Source organism: Lacerta agilis, chromosome 1 (assembly GCF_009819535.1).
Source record: "Lacerta agilis isolate rLacAgi1 chromosome 1, rLacAgi1.pri, whole genome shotgun sequence".
Lineage (NCBI taxonomy): Eukaryota > Metazoa > Chordata > Lepidosauria > Squamata > Lacertidae > Lacerta > Lacerta agilis.
Window position 1 is genome coordinate 126,599,661 of NC_046312.1, and position 22,806 is coordinate 126,622,466.

The 22,806-nt window shown below is 43.0% G+C and overlaps 2 protein-coding genes across 3 annotated transcripts in view; one reads left to right on the plus strand and one right to left on the minus strand.

The window, feature by feature from the left end:
* Positions 1–9,298: 9,298 nt before the first annotated feature.
* Positions 9,299–15,584, minus strand: METTL21A (methyltransferase like 21A). 2 transcript variants are annotated; one of them, XM_033170228.1, is made up of 4 exons: positions 15,467–15,584; positions 12,840–12,994; positions 11,137–11,248; positions 9,299–9,750 (listed from the first exon to the last, which is right to left on the minus strand). In XM_033170228.1, the coding sequence occupies exons 1-4, from the start codon at positions 15,537–15,539 to the stop codon at positions 9,353–9,355; spliced, it is 738 nt and encodes a 245-aa protein (XP_033026119.1). In that variant the 5' UTR covers positions 15,540–15,584; the 3' UTR covers positions 9,299–9,352. The 2 variants fall into 2 exon arrangements, with proteins under 2 accessions (XP_033026119.1, XP_033026130.1); XM_033170239.1 differs by lacking the exon at positions 15,467–15,584 and adding an exon at positions 13,984–14,006.
* A 3,478-nt stretch (positions 15,585–19,062) lies between these two features.
* The window catches only part of CCNYL1 (cyclin Y like 1), a 32,540-nt gene continuing 28,796 nt past the window's right edge, over positions 19,063–22,806 (plus strand). Inside the window, exon 1 of the mRNA XM_033170251.1 lies at positions 19,063–19,330. Within this exon, the coding sequence (XP_033026142.1) occupies positions 19,078–19,330 (253 nt within the window). The 5' untranslated portion in view covers positions 19,063–19,077. The remainder of the gene's footprint in view (positions 19,331–22,806) is intronic.

The following is a 22,806-nucleotide window of genomic DNA, read 5'->3' on the forward strand; positions in this document are numbered from 1 at the left end:
GTTGGGTTTTGTTTTTTGTGTGCGCGCGCAGAGAGGGGGTCATTTCATAATGCCTTCAAGAATTAAACCCTGAGCTCATCTGAAACCCTCAGAGGTGGTTATCCCGAGGCTCTACCCTGAAGTATTATGTGGGCTGGATGTGTACCCAAGGTATGCTCTGAGGAAGCTATGGTTGCCAAATTATTGCATGGTTTCAAATGTCCATTATCAAACTTTACAGTTGCAGCTTCGTGGTAGAATGATGCCAAAAGACACATACTTCAGGTATGTAGGTATGTACCCAGTAGGAATTAAATGAGCATATAGAGAAGGCTTGGAGAGAAGGTGGGATGGTCACCTCTAACCTCCATCTGTTTTTTTAGATAGTTTTCTATATGATAAAAGATTATTCCATTGATTTCCTGGTTTTATATATATATATATATAAAGAGATTTCATGTGTTCAGTCTTTCGATTGCCCGTAAAGAAATCATCTAAGGCTCATGATATCCTAAGGGGACATGGACTCCTAGTAACGTTCTGCTTTAGCTTAGAAGTCCATGAGATTATCATAAAGAATAATTCATTAAAACACCGTTTTTGTTTTGCATTATCCAGAGGCGATGTTATACAAGGCAACCACTAGCAGTGCATACTTTAGTGAAGAAAGGAGTGAATGTTAACACTTTTTCGTGCAGATGACCTGGTAGAGAATTTTTTTTTAAAAAATCTACCGTACCTATTGTGTGCACAGATGGTGTGAAATTGAACTTTGCTGACTTGTTGAACCTAAATCATCAGCCAGACCTGCATCCCAGTTAAGCTATCTGATTTCAGTAGGATTCTGTGTCATTTAGGGATCAAGCTGGATCTGAGTAAAAGTTTCTCATCTGCAGACATTCAAACCCTAAAGAGTAAAAAGGAAAAAAAAAACTTCCCCTAAAGTATGTTGCAGGAATCAGTAATGTGATTAATCAATATTATATGATTTAAGGCAGCAAATCAGCTGTTTCAACATTATAAATTCCTTTGTTCAATCTATGTTCTTTGGCTACTTGGAGGTGGAATCAGTTCTCAGGAGGCAGAATGGAATTATTTAAAAGAACATGAAGTTATTTTGAATCTCTAATCCCAGCAGTTATTTTGATCCTCATCTATAAAAGCCTGCACATAAAATAAGCCTGCTCCAGAAAGAGAATATTACTTAACAGATGATCTTAAAGGTGATAAAACCAACATGGCATATTGCAATGTTTTATCAGTTAAATCTAACACGTGTAGCAATAATCTGTAGCTAGTAATTTTACTTAATAGTGCATTTGTTTTTTTATGAAAATAAGTGCAAATCTTGATAATTTACCCTTTTATCAGATGAAGACAAAAAATTTGTTTGTACGGCATGTCACAAAATATTTAGAATTAAAGAATATAAAAAATTATCGAGCCTCATATTTTAAGCAGCTTATTTTTATTTGCAAGGCAAACTTTTCCTCCTGCTATTGGATAAAATAACACAGACATTTTGAACAAAAATAAGTCCTGCCATTTTAGAAACCCTTTAATTCTCACATCATAATATTTTTTAAACAAAACAAAAGCAGGCTCCTACAAAGAAATGGGATGGTAGATTATGGAGAACTCAAATCCACAATTTTTACCTGCCTTGTGAGTTTTGTTCCCCTCAATCCCCCCCCCCAAAAAAAATTTTGGGGGTAGAATCATGATCTCTGCTGATTTTCTCGAACTGCTAACCTCATTGAAAACCATTGTATGTGTTGATCTTGGTTTGAGAAAGCATCTTTCAAAGCTGATGTGTCAGGTAATCTGTTTAAACATTATGTAATAATCTAAAATTTGTTCATCAGGAAAGCAACCACCATAACAATCTGCTCGCTATGTTCTTGGCATCTCTTGCAATTAGCGGAGAGAGTTGCATTTCAGCAAGAGAGATCAGCAGACTAATGGGTTGTGTGTTCGGTCAAAGGAGGCTCAACATGAACTGCTTGCAGAATCTAGTGTGGCTCGTCTATAGGTCAATTCAGGGTTTTCATTCTGGAATCTTTCACCAGCAATAAAATAACACCTGTCAGTTTTTACTTACCCAATACCGAGATATCTGGCATTTCTTATGAAATACAACAATTTCCTATTTCTTATGTTTTCGGTAACCCAAGTTCAGACTTTACTGGTATGTCCTTTGTAGTTCTAACAGCCAAAAGGAACTGAAGACAATGCGAAAAAACAAGCAAACCCTTATTTTGTATATTGCTAATTTATTGAACAAACAGCAAGGTTGTCTTGCCTGGTTGTTTTGCATTTGGCCCCTTTGCCGCTCAACAGAAATTTTGCTAAAATACTAAGTTGGTTGCCAGGCTTAATTTGGGGGGGGGGGGAGAGATGTAGAAAGGGCTAGCTCCATTGTAGTCATCATACATAGGTCTGGTTTCAAGTACAGTTTCTACCTTTTACAAAATAAAAAGGTACCATGTAGGCAATTAAAATATTGCCCAGGGTGCTCTTCTAACAGATATTCTTGGAAAAAGCGTATGTATAAAATATGTACATATATAAAATATATATACACAGTATATAATCTATAGCTCTGAGAGCTTTTAAGTCAGGAATGCTGAGTATTATAGTATATTGAGGTCAGAAAAAAAGTTTTACTCTGTGTGTGTGTGTGTGAGAGAGAGAGAATGTGCATGCGTGTTAAACACACGCTTCAGCCTCTTGTTTGAGCTACATTCTTCTGGCACTTATTGATATGTTGTATTGTTGTTCACTTACCCATATTTAGTGATTTTATTTCACTGCAATTTGTATATTTTTTTTAGAAAGTGAATTATGGAATTATGTCGGCCGTTTTAAGCTCCTCTCTTCCCCCAGATTCTTCACTTTGTGCTTTGTCTTTTCGGCAGCTATACATTAAGGCAAAAAAAAGAGGAAAAGATTTGCTTTATACAAAGGGAACTAATGACCCTCCCCCCCTTTTTTTGGTGAGAAAAACATTTTTCCAGTTTTCTTGCTTTTGTGTGTTTTCTAGTATCTTACTCCAGCTGTTGTCAGCAGCATTGCTTGAGTGTGAAAGCACACACCCATCTAAACAAGTTTGGTGGTTCTATACCGTCTCTTATTTCAGAAACAATTATCTGAAGCTAAATAATTCCCAGTAAGGTGAGAACTTGCAGTATGACCAAAATCAGTTTTGGTTATAAGCTCAAATACATGACCTGCAGCCTTGAGTGCGGTTGAATGCTAGAATGTACAACTTCATGCAACAGGTGGAGATTGAATGTTTGTGCTCCCACGTGTATTTTTTCAAATCCTGCCCATAAAAAACTAGTGTTATGGAGAAGGGCATACTACAGCCTTCCACTGACATCTTAGTTTGGGCATGTCGTTGTGATGAGGCAAACATTTCAATTGCCATCTGCAGTGCGAAGTGGCAGAACAGTCACAGTTGAGATGCCTTTGAGGGTATTGATCATGCAGCTTGCCTCTTAATCTGAAGAGCATCTAGCATATTTATTGTGGTCCTACTATTTGTATACATCCCATTACTTTTAGCTAATCCACTGACTCTCAGGATAAACTTTGATTAAAGAGGCAATTCTTGCGGGGGGATCTGCAGGGCAGGACCAAAAATCTACAGGCCAGCGGAAGTTAGGAAGATTACAGTCCTTTTAATGGCATTAGAAATGTGGCAGAGGATCGTATTTAATTACTGGAACAATCATACGAGAAAAGGGGAAACTAAATTTTGGTGATACTAAATTCATTTTGTAGCTTGTGAATAGAACTGAACATTTCAAGGATCGAATCCTGATGAAAAAAAATGTAAGATGCATGGATTTGTTTTCCTTAAAGAGTGAAGCTACTTAACACACCCAGATTTATCAGAAAGCACAATTCTCTGAATATTTCCTGCTGGCAATTAAGATGAGTTGATGTAAAGTTAAAGACTCTTAAAATGGGTTTATTTTTATACACTATAAACCCATGGTTGCATACTTTATGCCTATGGATAGATTTTATCAAGTCTTCTAAATTTTCTAGATAAAAAGTACACCGACCTCTGTTCTGAGCACATTGAGAAGCACAGCCAGCTTGGAACTGTTAAATATATGGTGCTGAAATTTTGGCAGTGCACTGTCTTGTGATACGTTCATCTTCCATGCTGACTACAGCTTAAGAATTACCGCATGGCTTCACTGCAAGATGAGAAATCAGTAGGCAGCATATCGGAACACAATTCCAAATATTTCATTCTGATATATTTGCATCCTGAAACATTACAACCTCAAAATGTATGTAAACCATAGTCCTAGGTGAACGGACAGAGGGTTTTTTTTTTAGTAGCACAATTGTATTTTTGGTACTGCAAATGCAGGTCCCTGCTAGCTTGAAGTAAGCGGTCGTACGTTTTAAAGTTCATGTTTACAGAGTCAGAAATGATGAGGGTTTGTTCAGGATTGTTATTTTGAATCCCTTCCTTGCTTATACCTGCGAGGAATCTCACTGCATCTTACTGTACCCTTTTACTCACTTTCTCAGGGTTTGTGTGCACACGTTGGTTTTCACCAATGGAGCATTTATTTCCAATATGCTAGGTGTCAAGGGGATCTGTAGCTTAACCCCGTGTAATGAGACAACTGAGAACAACTACGCTGGGATTTAGCTCATTAATTTATGGATACATGGCTGCAAAAATTAAGCACCAAAGGCCTATGGTTCCCATTCACTTGCAGTGCTTTCTGAATATGACCCAGTCACCACCACCTACCACAATAACTATGCTGTATTGTTTACATGTGGCCTCTTAGCCTCACATTGAACCCAAGGCACATCAAACCTCTCTAATTATCTGGAGGTTCTCCTCCTCACTTGAATTTCTCCTCCTGATTGACCTGTTGATAATGGAATCAAGTTAAGAGATTGGTGCGGATTCAAAAACAGCCATTGGCTGTATCATTCTAAGCAAAGATACTACTGTATCAGTCAGTCACTTGAGCCTTGGCTACATATTGATTTGATGAGACAATCTGAGGCAGGGAGAAAGAGGAGAGGAGACCTAAAACAAATTTGATTGTATTCAATAAGGTCATGATAAATGATTGGGAGATTGTTTTTAAAAATGTTTTCTACCAGTTGCACTTGAGCCAGATACCACTCCATGTCTGTGTAATATAATTCTTTCTGTTTTGAAATAAGAAGAAACTAAATGCTACTAGACCTTCACTTCCATTTACAACCCTGCTACTTTATGTATGACCATTCTGCTTGCAAGAACACACAGAGAGAAAGTTGTGCAAGTGAAGCGCCGCCTCCAAAGCTCCTTCGTTACGCTTGGAAGGCACTTTGCACATGAAGAAATCGCAATGCAAAATTTCAAGTTTCTGGAATGGGGATGGCTATGCTATTTTTATTTAAGAGAAACTAAAATTCACCCCCATTTCTGATTCTTCACCCAAAACAATCAGCACAAAACAGGGTATTGAACTTTGAAAAGTTTTCTCTTGAAATTAAATTGCTGAGCAAAGAAATATGAACTGGGGATGGGTTAATTTCATTTGAGAATCCTCTATTTCCTAGAAAAACATCCCTGTTTTAATTTTGTAATTATCCTTTTGTGCGTTTATCCCCACCCCCCCCTCCAATGTACTGAGTTACACTGCTTTTTATTAACATTGTGTACATACTAACTGCTTTGTGTTTCAGAATGCTAGTAATTGCTTTGTATATTAAAGTGATCCTTGTGAATTTGTGAATTGTCATAAAAGTGCTTTTTCTTACTGTAAAGTTTGTGGTATAAACTGTCATAACACCCTTTTTACACATTTATGTGCAGACACATAAACATGCTTTTAAAATCATTTTGAAGTCTCTTTTCTTCAGAGAAGGAGGGTCATTTATCTTGATGCCGTTGACTTTGGCAATACTTGCCACTTGACCACTTAAGAGCAAAACATTAAAACAGAAATGCTCTGAGCACCCAATCATATGTATACTTTTTGTCAAGCTGGTGAGGGATGCTAGGATGCAGCCCAAGGGCTGCTTTGCTGGCAGAGACAGGTATGCTAGCAGGAGAGTTTATGCCACCAGGTGTACTTCAGAACACCTGCGGAAAGCTCCCCTAGTCTAGATGTACCAGGGGCCCAAGGGAACATGGGGAATGCTAGAGATGGGCACAAAAGTGCCACATCTTAATTCCCATTCATGTCCCTGGCACACCCACAAAAATGATGTTACCTTTCATTCTTAACGGGAGGGAAGAAATGGAAAAAAGCTGCTTCCTTGACTAGGAAATGGGGAGGCTGGGCTGAAGATATTTGTAGAAACCATAGCAACAGCCCCTCCTAACTCCACATTTTGCACCAGAATAATAGCACAGATCACTTCTGCCACTTTCCTGCTGATGCCAAGGTTGCAGATTTCCCCCCCTGCATAAAGGGACGGCTGCATATTCCTGCGTTGCAGGCGGCTGGACTCGATCCTGGAGGTCCCTTCTAATTCTACACCACAAGCTTCCAGGGGTAGATGCCTCTTGTCTCTGCCAGGGTGGGGCAGGGCAGGTCATTAGGGTTTTCCGGCATGTGCTCTGCTCAACCTTAGATCCAGCTCAAATTGAGCATGTGCCCTAGGATGGATTGTCGAATCCTACAGCACAAAAGTGCTCCACAGGATGCAGGTTGCGATGGAATGGATTTACTTAGGCTGGAAAAGCTGAAGACTGAATTTGTGAGCTGATTCAGTTCTAAATCCCACAAAGAGCTCTTTCAAAAACCTCAGTTCCTTTAAACAGCTGCTTTTATTGCTGTTAGGTAGTGCCTGAACCGAATAGGGTGCGGGTGGCGCTGTGGTCTAAACCACTGGGCCTAGGGCTTGCTGATCAGAAGGTCAGCAGTTTGAATCCCTGCAACAGGGTGAGCTCCAGTTGTTTGGTCCGTGCTCCTGCCAACCTAGCAGTTCGTAAGCACTTCAAAGTGTAAGTAGATAAATAGGTATCGCTCCGGCAGGCTTTTCCGTGCGCTGCTCTGGTTTCGCCAGAAGCGGCTTAATCATGCTGGCCACATGACCCAGAAGCTGTCCACGGACAAAGGCCGGCTCCCTTGGCCAGTAAAGCAAGATGAGTGCCGCAACCCCAGAGTCGTCCGCAACTGGACTTAACGGTCAGGGATCCTTTTTCCTTTACCTAGTGCCTGAACCATAGAACCCAAAGAATGGTGCAGCTTAAAAATGAGATCTTTAAAGATTTGTTCACCCTTGTTACATTACAAGATGTGCTTTCCACTCTTTAGGAAGTTTGGGGAGTCCAAAAGCATCCTGTTGCATGCAGGACGGGAGGTGTTTTGTGTTTAGCTAGGGACACTTTTGTGCCTCTTGGATGGGTTTGGTCCAAATGTTCTCTTCTACTGCTGCACGTGGAAGCATGAGGACTGCTGCAGAACCTCCCAATTAGAGAATTGCTCTTCTCCTCCCACTGCACATGTAGCTCTTTTCAGTTTGCTCACAGTACTTGGGATACACTCCCAAGGGACCACAGCGCAATTGGGCCATGTGTTCACATGAAAATTCTGGATTTCTGGTTGCACTCTGCTGATCGGGATGGAACTTGGCAACTCACTCTGCAGGCATGTTTAAGTGGAGGAGGTCAGATTCAGAAGTCAGTGAAATTACCTCTCGAGTACACCTGCCTGGTTGTGTCCTTCTGTTGAAAAACTAATCAAACATGGGACATTTCTTTGCAAAACATCCAACATTTTTATTGACTTTCTACTTCTGTGAAATGATTTACAACTGTCAAGTATTACTATATCAGGCAGTAACAACTTACTTGTAAGAACCTCTTCCACATGAGAGTAAGAATACTGGAACTTTGCACCAGAATTTTACAAGTCACTAAGCAGATAGTGCACTTTATTGATCAGATCACTTCCCAATTGCAATGATAGACAATGGACGGCACTCTCACTTTCCGCTCTCTTCATCACATGATGTTTGGGTAAGAAATGGATTCATCTTTTTTGATAATTTCAGGAGTAAATCTAATCTCATGGAAAGCTTTTGAGGGAAGGATCTATTTTTGAATTGCAACAGAAAGCATCGCAACTTTAAATTAGACCTTAACTAATTCCAAATTTCGAGACAAACTTTAATTTAATATAAGACAAACTTACATGTTATATACCGGTATATGTGTGTGAATCTAATTGTGGACACAGATAAGTTTACTGGGAACATATATTTTTTTTTGGGGGGGGGGGATATAGACACCCATAGACATTCTAGACATTAAAAAAACTTCAAAGAAGATCTTACTGTATACGTACTTGATGCTAGATCTTTAAATTCTGTTTGAAAAAGACCAGTATTAGTTGGACTTCTGGCTTATTTATGATATCATAGTTTTTACTATATTTGGACTTGAATTCTGATAACTGATTTGGGGTGGTTCTGATTCACTGGCAGATTTGAATTAGCAGAGGGGAAACTTTATTAAATGTAGATTAGTGATTTACTTAACTAATGTATTACTATTTTACTTTTCGGTAAAACAATAGGGATCCACCTAAAAGAATTGATGCAGATTTGTATCACCTTTAGTCTTGATAAATAAAATTACTGGACAGCTTGAATGCGCACCGATGAATTATAAATTACAAACTTGATTATAGAAAAACAATAATGAAACATATTTGTGAACATATTACAGAATGAATTTCTAAGGAACTGGGCAACTCTAAATAATAATGAATGAATGATGTTAGACTAATTAGTCTCATGCAAAATATCTAGAAGAATTTAAACATTCTATTAGGAATGCAAATGAATAACTCCCTTTATGTTTTGGTATATTATTTCTCTATTGCATGATTGGTCATTGTTCCAGTTAGAACAATGATAGAAAATTGCTAACTGATTCATTCTCTCCAAGTACACAAACAGTAAAACTGGTTTGTTTTTACATAATACAGCCAAATATTTTCTTGTGGATATCACATCCCCCCCCCACCAAATGCACTGCATAATTTAGATTTGCTGTTCCATTGGGGGAAGTGCCTTGAGATGTAGTTCTGAGCAGCATAGCGTAACACCAGCGGGAAACAGAGGTGAACAGTCACTATTATTAATCTAATTGGATTTTTCCATTTACTTGAAGCCAGCAGGTCCTACGTTTCCTCAATGGCAGGCTTGGCCCTTGCATTCATTGGTCCATTTATAATTTGGTTGGATTACCTGAGTTACCATGATCGGGATGAGAAAAAAAAACAGGAGGAATGGCTGGATGAAAAGTCTAAATTAAGTTGCTTTGTCCATGTATGATTGCAAGTGGCGGGTGGCGGGAATGACTATACAAGAGTTCACAAACTAATCACAGGTCTGCTTTCTGGGCTTTCCTCTGTGCTCTGAATATATGCACATCATTACTAGGGTCATAGTGCACCTCGTATACTGAAAACCGCTCATTCAACATCTTCAGGAACTTGTGGTCTCGCTCATAACGGAGGCGACATGATAGCAGGATCACCGTCTGTTCAGAGCAGAGATGGTCCAGTGTTTCAAGAAGATCGGCAAACGTTTCTTCCAGGTAAACGATGTCTGCTCCCAAGATAAAGTCATATCCTCCTGAAGAGAAGCTCTCCAAGTCTCGGCCCCAAGTCAGTTCCTTTACTGCTGTCCTCGGCCGGACGTCAGCAGGTAAATTAGCTTGGACGTTTGACTCCAGTAGAGCCAAGGCTGCCTTCCTGTCTGTGATTGTCACTTGAGCACCTAACGTGCCAAAAAGGAGGAGGAGGAGGAGAAGGAGGAGAAGGAGGAGGAGGAGGAGGAGGAGGAGGAGAAGGAGAAGGAGAAGGAGAAGGAGAAGGAGAAGGAGAAGGAGAAGGAGAAGGAGAAGGAGAAGGAGAAGGAGAAGGAGAAGGAGAAATCAAATGTGTGAAGACAAATTGCCGGTGTCCAGCACAAGTTTCAAAACGCAGGTTTATTCCCCCAAACAACAAAACCATTTTTTGGGTTAATTCCTATGTAAACTCGTGTTCGGAATTATTATTATGAATGGTCAGTACGGACCAGTCATGTCATTCAGCCAAGCTATCCAGACCAAGAGAGTGTTCTAATGCTCAATAAAAGAATCAGTGCTGTCAAGTATCCCGTTTTCCCCGGGATTCTCCCTTATTTCAAGCAGTTTCCCGCTGCTCTCCCTTATTTTTTATTTCCCTTAAATTTCCCATTTTTAATGGAAGCAGCTCCTCCCCTGCTGGCCAGGGACTGGGTGGGAAGACCTCGCCTACTTGGAGAGAAAAGCCTCAGCCCTCAAAGCGATTGGGAGCCGTTTCCTGTGCTAACAGGGGGTGTATTCCTCCCGCTGCATCAGCCCCTATCCGTTGGTGCCGAGCCCCTCAGCCGGCCAATAGGGTTAGCTGGTGGGCGGAGCCTGGCTGCCTTTGAGCAGCTGCTACTTCCTGTCCTGTTTTGATGGGATCAGACAAGAAGACGATGGGGCTCCATCGCGCGGAGCACATGGCTGCCCTCCGAGCCCGCTTGGAGTTTACATTGCTGCTCCGCCCACTTTTGCTTCTGGCTCTGCCCACCACTGACATGTGACTGTCCCCGGGATAGGTGAGAATGCTGATCCCTTACTTTCAAATCCGAAACTTGACAGCTATGAAAAGAATGCTATGCTTTCATCTTTCTATCACTGCATTGCTATGCTAATCCATTATCAGCAAGTTCCTGCTTATAACCTTGCAGCCCCATTTTGGGTCAGCTGAAGTTTCTAGGTCATTTTCAAGGCAGCCCCACAAATGCCATGCAGCAGTAATTCAAGTGGTTGCTATTCTAGAGCTGAATGGTTATCTTGGTTTAGAGTCATAAATGGTCTATCAACTGGAGATGAGTTGGATGGGACTTGCACCCAGATATGTGTATATAGGATTGCAGTCTGAAAAGGCTAAATCTTGGGATGGCTGCAAAATAAACATGTCTGGTACAGGATCCCCCAACACACACACACACACACCCCAAAAAGACACAATAAAAAGGGATTTGTGCTCTGCAGTGAACAGCACCCAAGGAAAACAATGTAACTCAGAATCACTGTCAGATGAACTTAATTAAAGGCCACATCAGGCCCAGTTTCTGCAAAAAGAAACTTACCAAGCAATGCAGCTACAATTCCCAGCAAGCCTGTTCCGGCTCCTAACTCAATCACCAAGCGTCCTTGTAGATCAATGCCTCCCATCTCCAAGAAAGTACACAAGACCACAGCCTGGTAACCCGAAAGGGGGAAAAATCTAATTAAAAAGAATGCTTATTTTGGTTAATACCAAATCACAGCGTTGCTCATATGGGTCACGTGACAAGCTTGCAGAAATGTTGAGGGCAACAAACCGCTGTGAAGTGCAGGCAGACCAGATTATTATTATTCTTTGGACCTAAATACTCAGGGGGACTGGGGAGGTTAAAACTGGAAGTCTGGATGTCCCTGCCTAAAATGAGGATTTAATTGCAAGTTATTAATTTCTAGTGAAGTTACTCTGCTCAGCGGATTGTGAGCTATTTCAAACTGTACTTTTTGACAAATATACACTAAAGAGAATAATTCAGTCTCCTTGGTACCAGAGGGCTGTACTAATGATCTATTTGTTTGGCTACTCGTAAATTTATCTTCTTCAGGTAGGAAAGAGGAAGTTAGCTGCCAAGTTTAAACTGATTTTTTGAATCCAGTGAGATTTCAGATCACACCTTGTTAAGAGATGATGAAAGAAATAATATCGAAAATTCTTTCTAGTAGCACCTTAGAGACCAACTGAGTTTGTTCCTGGTATGAGCTTTCGTGTGCATGCACACTTCTTCAGATACACTGAAACAGAAGTCCTTTCTTTTGTGTACAATAAAATGAGGACAGCTTACAACAAGAGCATTTTTCCAGCACTCAACAGAAAGCTGAGAAATATCAGGGTTTTATTTTTATTTTTTAATGTGGCCTCACCAATGGCTCATTCTGTAGAAAGGCTGTGCCATCAGCACCCAAACAGACGGCAGTGGCATCCTATACATGTCTATTTAGAAACAGGTTCTGTTGAGTTCAACATGACTTACTCTCAGATAAGAGGGTCTATGACTACAGAGAAGTATACTGTCATCTGAAACTATGCCAAAACATTAAGAACACAAAATAAAATAAAAAAATCCTTCCAGTAGCACCTAAGAGACCAACTAAGTTTGTTCTTGGTATGAGCTTTCGTGTGCATGCATGTATCTGAAGAAGTGTGCATGCACACGAAAGCTCATACCAAGAACAAACTTAGTTGGTCTCTTAGGTGCTACTGGGAGGAATTTTTTATTTTATTTTGTTTTGACTATGGCAGACCAACACGGCTACCTACCTGTAATTAAGAACACAGTATACAGTGCATGATAAATGTGTAAGGTGTTTCTTTAAACATTTACAGTATGACTTTCATCCTCCATGGTCTCTTTTGAAACGTGTGGCTTTGAAGATCAACAGTTCAGTGTGCAGAGAACATCCATATCAGGTTTTATCAGTTTCTCTGCTACCCAAATAATAGTTTAAGCAACACCACAACTACAGATAAGATTATTAGGACAAGTAGATTAGACCATCACTACTATAACAGGAAAACCTATACAATAATTTGGAGGTAAACCCTACTAAATCCATTGTTAGTAAGCACACACAGGATTAGGCTACAAAAGAATTGAAGAACTACTGATTTAAGAATTGGGGTGGGGTGGGGGGCTGGACAAGTGACTATTAATGCCCACCTTTAAACAGCAAAGGTTCACCGTTAAACAGCAATGTGTCAGAAAAGGAATAAGTGCAAAATTATACGGACCGCATCCCACACAACAGCTGCAACTCCCAGCTGCTTCCAGTTTTGCTGGATCTCGATGGTGTGGTTGGCAAAACAGTATGTAGAGGAAGACTTGTGTAACTTCTGCATCCCCCAAGCAGCTGTGTCATCGTAAGGAACCAAGGCCATCTTTTTGTCTGTCAAACCAAATGGAAGTATAGCATTAGGGAAGAGGTTTGTACAAAAAGCTCTTCGTACTTCTTCAAATTCCATTAGCAAAGGTTGACTCAAGTTTCGCCCGACTCCACAATTCACTTCTTCTGGTTTTACACTCATGCCAAATGTTGGTAACTGAAACGTAAAATATTCACACTGGGAATTTATCTCTTGGTTTTACTTCAGTTGTGGAAAGCACGACTACCAGTGCTTCCGGAAGATGCCAAGAATTCTTCTCTATAGGCAATCTCCTTACACTTGCCTGATGCTTAGCTAGCATTCGGGACCATTCTCATTTTATCTTCATTTTCCCGTGCATGTAAAAACCAAATTAAATCAAAGAAAAATATAACGTATTTCATGCCTTTGAATAATTGAGGGATTATTATTTACAAAACTGGGCATACATGGATACAGTATTCCTGTCCCCAAACAGCCGATCATTAAGTATTGGAAGCCTGCTTGAATGAGTGAATTTTGAAAGCCTGCCTGAACAACACATGGAGAGATGGAGCCTGATGGAACTCACCAGAGAAGTCATGTCAAAGCTTTGGTGCCACCACTAAAAAGGGCCCTGAAACCACGCTTTGAATTTCTATTAATGATGGGACATAGAAAAGACTCTGAGGCTGAGCTCAGGGCTTGATCAGTTTCATATGGGAGAAAGTTGGGTCAACATTTTGATATTCAGCCTTTTTAAAAAAGGAAACTGGTAGAGATGGCATTAAGATCAGAGTTATATATTCTGGTGTTGCAGCCAGTTGAATTGTGGACTAATTGCAATTGAATGAGCCTTGATTAAAGGCAGACCTTCACGGAAATAAGTTATACAACCTGGAAGATTGCTTGAGTGATGACGCTCAGGTCCAATTTCCTTAAGAAAGGTTACAGCTAGCAACCTAACTTGTAAAAATGACTCTTGTCCAGCACTGCCACTGGATATCCAGGATCACTACCCTAAGCTACATACCTGATCCTGCAACTCCATCCAGAACAGGGCTGTATATCTAACTACTGGTTGGCAGAATTCCCGACCAAAAGGACATCAGCTTCAAGCGATTATTTGCCACCAACCATTCCTGAACTGACACTGGGCACTGGTTTAGAGTTTCCATCACCTCACAGGGATGAGAAGATAAGAAAGAAAGGGAGAGCGGTATGTCCTCAGCACACACTCCAGGTTATGTGGCCAGCATGACAAAGCCGCTTATGGCGAACCAGAGCAGCGCACGGAAACACTGTTTACCTTCCTGCCGGAGCAGTACCCTTTTATCTACTTGCACTTTGACGTGCTTTCGAACTGCTAGGTTGGCAGGAGCTGAGACCAAGCAACGGGAGCTCACCCTGTCGCGGGGATTCGAACCGCCGACCTTCTGATCAGCAAGGCCTAGGCTCTGTGGTTTAACCCACAGCGCCACCCACGTCCCTTATAGACAGATATAGAATTGTAGAATTTGAAGGAACCCTTAGGATCATCTAGTCCAGAAGTCCCCAAACAAAGGCCCAAGGGCTGGATGCGGCCCAATCGTCTTCTAAATCCGGCCCGCGGACGGTCCGGGAATCAGCGTGTTTTTACATGAGTAGAATGTGTCCTTTTATTTAAAATGCATCTCTGGGTTATTTGTGGGGCATAGGAATTCGTTCATATTTTTTTTCCAAAATATAGTCCGGCCTCCCACAAGGTCTGAGGGACAGTGAACCGGCCCACTGCTGAAAAGGTTTGCTGACCCCCGATCTAGTCCAAACCCCCTGCAATGCAGGGATCGAAGCTGCAACCTTGGCATTATCAGCACCACGCTCTAACCAACTGAGCTGTGTGTTGTGTGCGATCCAATGAAAAAGGCTATTTGTGTATTTCTCTTATTAACTGTCACCCGGAGAAACCTTAGCCTATTTAATGAAAGGGCTGGTGCTGTGCTGTTTGCATTGCAATTATTTGCACGGTTTTAATAGATCTTACATATGAGAGAGAGAGAGAGAGTTTTAATTCTATCCATGTTTCATTGTTTCTTGATTGCTTCTGCTCACCCACACGTTTTTAGCTGTTCTTATTTTTGCCTGTAAGCTGCCCTGCCAAGGAAACGGGCATGTTTAATAAAAATAAAAATAATGGATCCTCTGTAGCTCGTGCATCTTTTTTTGGCTTGGTGATTTAACTTTGCCATTAGACATACTGTGTCTCTGCTTTGCTAACAGCACGTCTGTTGTTCTGAATAAAAATTATATTATTTGGAATTGAAGGACAAAAACGTCTAACTCGTTTTCGCGCAGACGTTCATTTTCTATGCTCGACCTCCCCGTCCTACCCTTGGCTTATTATTAATTATAACTATTATTAATAATAATATAGTATTGGTTAACCTTCAGGACAGGGGTACCTGGCCTGCCTCCCTCCCTCATTGTTGCTAGGATACCCAACACTCCTCCCCACCGCCTGACCCTCCTTTGCTCACGTGACGCGGGGTCTACGGAGACCTTCCACTCGTCCCGGGAACCAACTTTCGGCGGCGCGGGAACACCGGGCATGCGCACAGCAGCCAGCACGGCCCGGACTGCAGGCACAGAAGGAAAAACGTGTAGAGCTACACACTCAGCTTTAACTTCCGGGTTACGATTTATTTCATTTCTTTTTTTCAATTAAGCCATAATTCTGTCCCTTCCTGCTCTACAATTCGTTGATTCTATGATTCTGCATGGACTATTGGCGTACAGAAAAAACCGGAAGAGTTACACACAGAGCTTTAACTACCGGTTACAATGTCTTCTCTCCTTTTTTTTTTAAAAAAAGCAAAGGCGCCAATTATGATTATTTACTATACTTACTGGTTGCCTCTTTGCAGCTGGAACAATCGCGCACTGATTTTTTCTTTTCTTTTTAATAGTCAGTTTTGCAATTATAATAAACGGGTGGGGGGGCTTAAAGAACTGCATTGGCTCTCTTTGGATCACGTGACTTTTTGACAAACTTGGTCTCTAAGGTGTTACTGGATTTTTTTATTTTTTATTTTGTTTTCTCTGTGCACAAGTAGCATAGGATGCCAGGCCGGGTGTGTGTGTGTGTGGCATGCTCCTGCAGTTGCACTCAGGTCCAACATGGGGAAAGGGTGTCTAGGGCGTGTCAGACAAGGCACACAAGGATTCCTGCCTCTTAATTACAGCATTACTTGAATGTTCTTGGAGGTCAGATCCACACACGTGACACCCCCCTCCCAATGTTTCCTCTACAAATGCCTCTTGGGGAATTGGGGGTGTTGCTGGTCTCCTCCCACCCTTGTTCCCAATGTAGATCTTCAATGTAGTGGCGCCCGCCCTGTGGAACGCCCTCCCATCAGAGGTCAAGGAGATGAACAACTACCTGACATTCAGAAAATACCTGAAGGCAGCCCTGTTTAGGGAAGTTTTTAATCTGTGATATTTTAATATTTGTTGGAAGCCGCCCAGGGTGGCTGGGGAGACCCAGCCAGATGGACGGGGTACAGATAAATTATTATTATTTTTATTATTATTTTTCTTATTATTATTTTTTATATTATGCGCCTCTTCCTTCCCTGGGGGGGGGGGGAGAGAGAGAGAGAGATTATTTTGTGCTTTGCCTCAAGTACTCTCTCTCTGCACGAAATATTCTCCACCTTTCTCCTCAAAGCTGCAGTTCCTCCCTCCACACAACTTAGATCTTCAAATATTCTAAGGGCTGCCTCATGGAGGATGGTGCAAGTCTGGGTGTTTTTTTTTCTTCCCCTTTTCTCCTGCTCCGGAGAAGGGTAGCACTCGAACCAATGGCCTCAAGTTACCAGAAAGGAGATTCTGACTAGACATCTATGATGGTAAGAACCGTTAGACAGTGGACAGGTGGTGGACAATCGCCTTCCTTGGGTTTCGAAGTGGAGGTTGGATGGCAACCTGTCATGGATGCTGCAGCTGAGATTCCTGCGTTGTAGGGGGTTGGACTAGATGACCCTTGGGGTCCCTTCCAACTCTACAGTATGATTCATGCCCATCAGGGGCTCACTTTCTCAAAGCTCAATGGGATTCCTCCCCTCCTCCATTTCTGGAGTTCTAGTTGGTGCTGATGCTTATGAAGGACCTGCGATCATCGCCTGGGAAATTTCGCATTCCACAGGCGAGTATTAAAGAGCAAATAGTCCTGAGACGGACAACACGGGCTACGATCACGAGGCCCACCCGCCTCCTCCGCCGACGGGCGGGGACTGAAGTCAAAGCTGCAAGTGAAGTAATATCAGAGCTGGGAGGGCGGGGCTTGGGCATCGGGGCGGGGCTATGCAAATAGAGGCGGGTTTCTTTTATTTAAAAAAACCCCGGAGAAGATCACAGAGATAGAAACGTGTAGAGCAGTGTAACCCTCACCTGAATTCTGACTCTAAATAGTTTAGACTAGCTTTCCCCTTTGATACGAAACTGAAAGAGGGTTCTGAGCACACGGAGCTGCCTCCCTGAGCACGGGAAGAACCGTAGGTAGGTGGTTGGAGTCGTGTATTTGTGTGTGTGTGTGTGTGTGTGTGTATATATATGGTTTTTTATGTGTATATGTATATATATATATATATATGCACACGCAACATACAGGTGAAACTCAAAAAATTAGAATATTGTGGAAAGGTTCATTTCTTTCAGTTGTTGTTGTTGTTGTTCAGTCGTGTCCGACTCTTCGTGACCCCATGGACCAGAGCATGCTAGGCACGGCTATCCTTCACTGCCTCCCAGTTTGGCCAGACTCATGCCAGTCGCTTCGAGAACACTGTCCAACCATCTCATCCTCTGTCGTCCCCTTCTCCTTGTACCCTCCATCTTTCCCAACATCAGGGTCTTTCCCAGGGAGTCTTCTCTTCTCATGAGGTGGCCAAAGTATTGGAGCCTCAACTTTTGAATCTGTCCTTCCAATGAGCACTCAGGGCTGATTTCTTTAAGGATGGATAAGTTTGATCTTTTTGCAGTCCATTGGACTCTCAAGAGTCTCCTCCAGCACCATAATTCAAAAGCATCAATTCTTCGGCGATCAGCCTTCTTTCAGTAATTCAACTTAAAAGGTGAAACTAATGTACGAGATAGACTCATGACATGCAAAGTGAGATATGTCAAGCCTCTATTTGTTATAATTGTGATGATTATGGCGTAAAGCTGATGAGAACCCCAAATTAACAATTGCAACTTTGCAGTTTTCATCAGCTGTACGCCCTAATCATCACAATTATAACAGATGTTTTGGACTACAATTCCCATCATCCCTTACCACTGGTCATGTTAGCTAGGGATCATAGGAGTTGTAGGCCAAAACATCTGGAGGGCCGCAGGTTGGGCATGCCTATCTCATAGATTAAACTCTAGTAGCTAATGAAAACAATTGCTTACATAAATGGACTTTTCCACAATATTCTAATTTTTTGATTTTCACGTGTGTGTGTGTGTGTGTGTGTATATATATATATATATATATGTGTGTGTGTGTGTGCGTACATATATATATTTATATGTGTGTGTGCATATGCATCAAGGTGTGTGTACATATATGTGCATATGCGTGTGCATATATATATGTGCGCCCGCGCATATCCGCTTCTCGACCCCGCCCCCATCGCGTGGCTTCGGGCGGCGCCCCCGGTCCCTCCTCGTCATCCCCCCCCCCCCCCCATTAGCCTTCAGATGATACGTCGCTGGCGTGCGGGAGGGGCGAGGTGTTGGTGGGGGTTTGTCACGTGGGGGTGGAGGGAGCGGCCGGCGATTGGCTGGCCAGGGCGCCGCCGCCGCCGCTCCCTCCGCCGCCGCGGGGACCGTTGGGAAAGCGGCTTCTGCCCGGGTCTTCCGGCTGCGGCTGCTGAGGGGGCGGCGGCGGCGGGAGCGGCTTGTTGGCGAGCGGGGCCGGGCGCAGGCGCAGGGCGGCGAGGCGGCGAGAGCGGCGGCGGCGGCGGCGGCGCCGGCGTGACAATGAGGCGACGCTGCTGCTGCTGCTGCTGCCGTCGCCGAGGCCTTCTATAGCCGGGCTCGGGCCCAGCCCAGGCGGCGGCGGCGGCGGCGGCTTCTCCTGCTGCTGCTCCCCTCCCGCTCCGCCATGGGGAACACCGTCACCTGCTGCGTCTCTCCCGGCGCCAGCCCCAAGCTCGGCCGGGTCCGCGGGTCGGCGCTGAGGGCGGCGTCCGCCGGAGGGGGCGGTGGCGGTGGCGGCGGGAGCGGTGCGGCGGCCGTGGGGCTCGAGCGGAGGACGGGCGCCTACCGGGAGGTCACTGAGGCAGAGTCGGGGGACTCGGATCCCGGCGGGGGCGGCCCCCACCTGCAGCACATCAGCGACCGCGAGTTCCCGGATGGTGAGTGAGGGAGAGTGGCGGGGGGGGGGGAACGAGGACCCCCGGGGGGTCTGAGGAAGTTTGGGGGGGCGTGGAAGTGCCGCCCCCTCCGGAGTGAAGCCTCTTTTCTTTCCGTGGCTTCTCCCGTGTTATCCCTGAAGCCTTCAAAATGACCGTTACTCGGAAGTAGGTGCAGCTTTGATCAGCTGGGCTGTTATTTTCACATCCCCGACATCCCCGCTGGGTGCCTTTCTCAAACTCCGGTCCCCAGATGTGTTTGGGACTACAGCTCCCATCAGCCTTGACCGCTGGTCCTGGTAGCTAAGGTGGTGGGAGTTGTAGTCCCAAACACATCTGGGGACCCGAGTTTGAGAAAGGATGGCTGGCAAAATTTTAAGTTGGAAGGGACCTCAGGGTCAATCTAATCACCAGCCTTCAGGTTAGTAGCCAGATGAACACATCGCGCAAGGAAGGGGGCACAAAGGTGTCACATGCCTGTGATAGCATAGTTCTTGCAACCAAGTGAAGATGCCATGGCGCCTGAAATGCCAGGGGATCATTGGATCTGGACTGTTTTCACACATTAAAATCACATCCTATAGAATACTAACCGTTAATATTTTATCTGCACAATCAGAATGAATATCACGAACCAAAATGCTTCTTCTGTGCAGCCTGAGTAGCAGCAGTGAACAACGTTGTAGTTAATTGTTGTAGCTTGTCTCCAATTACCCCACCCCGCTGCCCTGCTCACAGCTGTGAAGAATATTCCTACATTGTGAATGGTCTGTGTCACTATTAAGAAAAAGAGGTAGGAATAGACCAATATATATGTGGATTGTCTCTGGATCAAGTGACTTTTCTTCTTTAAGTTCTCAAAGTTCTTAACCTACTGGTAGCTCAAGGTTGTCATTTGAACTAGTGAGATGTTTAACTGAGAATCACAGCCTGTCCATCCTTTGAAAAATAAGGCTTTAGATCCATCTTGCTCCAAAATGGCAACTAGACAGTTTGTTTTGGCAACTGTAACCTTGGATTAAGGAGCCATTTGGCGCCTAGTTTATACATCTGAGTTTCTGACACTGGTTACAAAGGGTTAACTGCACAATGTTTATTTGAGTAACAATGAAAGCAAATTCACAGTAAACTGAAATCTGGGGTGAATGTAATTAGAACTAGTCATCTCCCAAACCTATTCCTAACTGGCTAATCTCTCTCCTTTCCTGTCAACTGACCAAATTTCCCCCTGCCACCCAATTATCATCCTATGCCTTTTCAGCCTCCCCATTCCCTTTTAACATTCTATACTCCCAGTGGATTTCTTTCTCTTACCCTCAAAGCGCAAACACAAAATATGGTGCATTATACCAGTTTTGGACTATGCTGCTGCCTCCTGGACTGGCTGCTCTTGCTAGTCCCTGGCCCGCCTTCTGGAATGGCAGTGATCAGCACAGAAACTGATGCTGTCTGTCTGTGATTTATGGGTCTGTTTGGCATTCAGAGAAATCTCTGTCTGGAAACAGTGTGTCAGAAGAGTAATGAACACTCCTTTAGCTTGTAGTGTATCACTGAAGGAGGATGTGAAAGTTTCCGCCTGTACTTTGAACCTTAGAGCTGAGGAAGATTAAAGAGAAATTATTTATGTTTATTATTTTCCAATTCGTACATTAACCAAAATGGCTACTAACTTCTCATCAGGCTTGTAATCCAGTCATCTCATATGCTCTTGTCCAGATTGAGACAGCAACTCTAGGTCTTCATTTTGCTTTTAATAATCATCAGTATGAACTAGGACCATGATGCGCCATCAAGCACCTATCAAAATGATGACAGTGCACTGCTAATGGGTAAAACTGATATATGAAAGTCAGTTACCAACATTCTGTTCCACTTAAGTGCCACCGAAGGATGAATCCAGGTTAAAGGTGTGCAGATAGGAGCACACTGTTTGTGCCTAATTGTAGACTTGGAGTCTAAATGCAAAGCTGAGAAGGAGTAGCTTAATTCTAAGTGAGAAGTAGGAATGCAGAACAGCTCAGAAGTGGAGTACTTCACTGCTGAATTTAATGGGAAAGTATTCGTTGCTACTTGGGGGGAAATGAGTGTGGATAACCCTTCTGTTGCCCTTAGAACAGGCACGTACAACAGGTAGATTGTGATCTACTGGTAGATCACTGGGCGTCTGTGGTAGATCACTGGTAGATCACTGGCTCCCCCCATAGAAGCTCAACAACTTTGGCTCGCCTAAAAAAAGCTCAACAGGGCTTTCCTCCTCCCTAAAAAAGAGCTCAACAACTCTTTCACCTGAAACCCAAAAAACAGGGCTTTTGTTCCTAAAAATAACTTCAACAGCTTTGACCTGAACCCCCCAAAAGGGGGTAGATCACTGCCAGTTTTTAACTCTGTGAGTAGATCGCAGTCACTTGGGAGTTGGCCACCCCTGCCTTAGAAGATAGGCAGTAGTTGCTGAATCGGAACAATGGAAAAGATTGATAATAAAAGTGCCTGCAAAAGAAGAAATGACCTGGTGGGTTGGTCTTGAAGTCCTTGTTCCTGTTGTGTTTCCTTCTGGTAGCAGTTCCCAGTTACAGGAGTGCCACCCCCATTTATTTATTTTAAAAATATATGATGTTTGTTTACTTCATTAAAACCATTGTGGGTGTATGTAGGATCCCTGGCCTTCTCCCCTATAATTCCAGAACTGGTAGTAGATAGCTGTGTTGTGAAAACTTTTCTTGCTATCTTTCTTAGTATCAGTCATTGTTTTTCGTCTTCTTCATGGAGATTATTTGCTGCGTCTGATAGGTTGAAACAGTACCTTTTCCAATACTGGGGCTGTTTACAAAAGCTAAATGGCAGCAGCTCTCATTGCACACAAGCTGCATAGTGTTGCTGCTTGTCTTTCAAACGTCCAGCTTACGGTCATCTGTTCTTCTTTCTCCCAAAAGCTATCTTATAGAGAGAGCTGCAATCCAGCCTCAAAGTTAGTGTTCACTTCTCTCATGGTCTTCTAGTAAGTGGTGCATTGAGAGCAGTTGGATAATTTTTATACAGTATACAGCCATATAGTATAAATTGGCCCCAGATGAGCAACAGCTCTCCATTAATAATGGGAACAAGCACAACACTTTTCCAGAGTGATCTGGCCATTTTGTGGAGTTATATATACACTTCCACTTCTTGGCATATAATATTGGGGGGTAGACTTTATCAACATTTGTGTATATTTTACTAATCTGGCAAAGCATTTTTGGACTAGATTGAAATAGCTTGTACTCCAGTATGAAATAAGGGATTCACATCTCAACTAGAGGATCTGGGCAACTCTTGGGGAAATCTAACCTTTCTCCCCTACTTCCCTGGCAATTCCTTTGAACGTGACTTGTTTACTTTAACAAGAAACTGCCTTTGTATTAAGGATTGGAAGTGCAGTTGTGATGGCATCTTCCTGTAATGATGTTTGGAAGCAAAATATGCAATGTAAGCAAATACATTCC

Coding starts and splice junctions, on each gene's coding strand:
- METTL21A (XM_033170228.1), bottom strand. CDS start 15,539: ATGCCCGGTGTTCCCGCGCCGCCGAAAGTTGGTTCCCGGGACGAGTGG. Junction 12,995..15,466: donor CTCCGTAGACCCCGCGTCAC/GTGAGCAAAGGA, acceptor TTGGTTTGACAG/ACAAAAAGATGGCCTTGGTT. Junction 11,249..12,839: donor CAGCTGTTGTGTGGGATGCG/GTCCGTATAATT, acceptor TCGGGTTACCAG/GCTGTGGTCTTGTGTACTTT.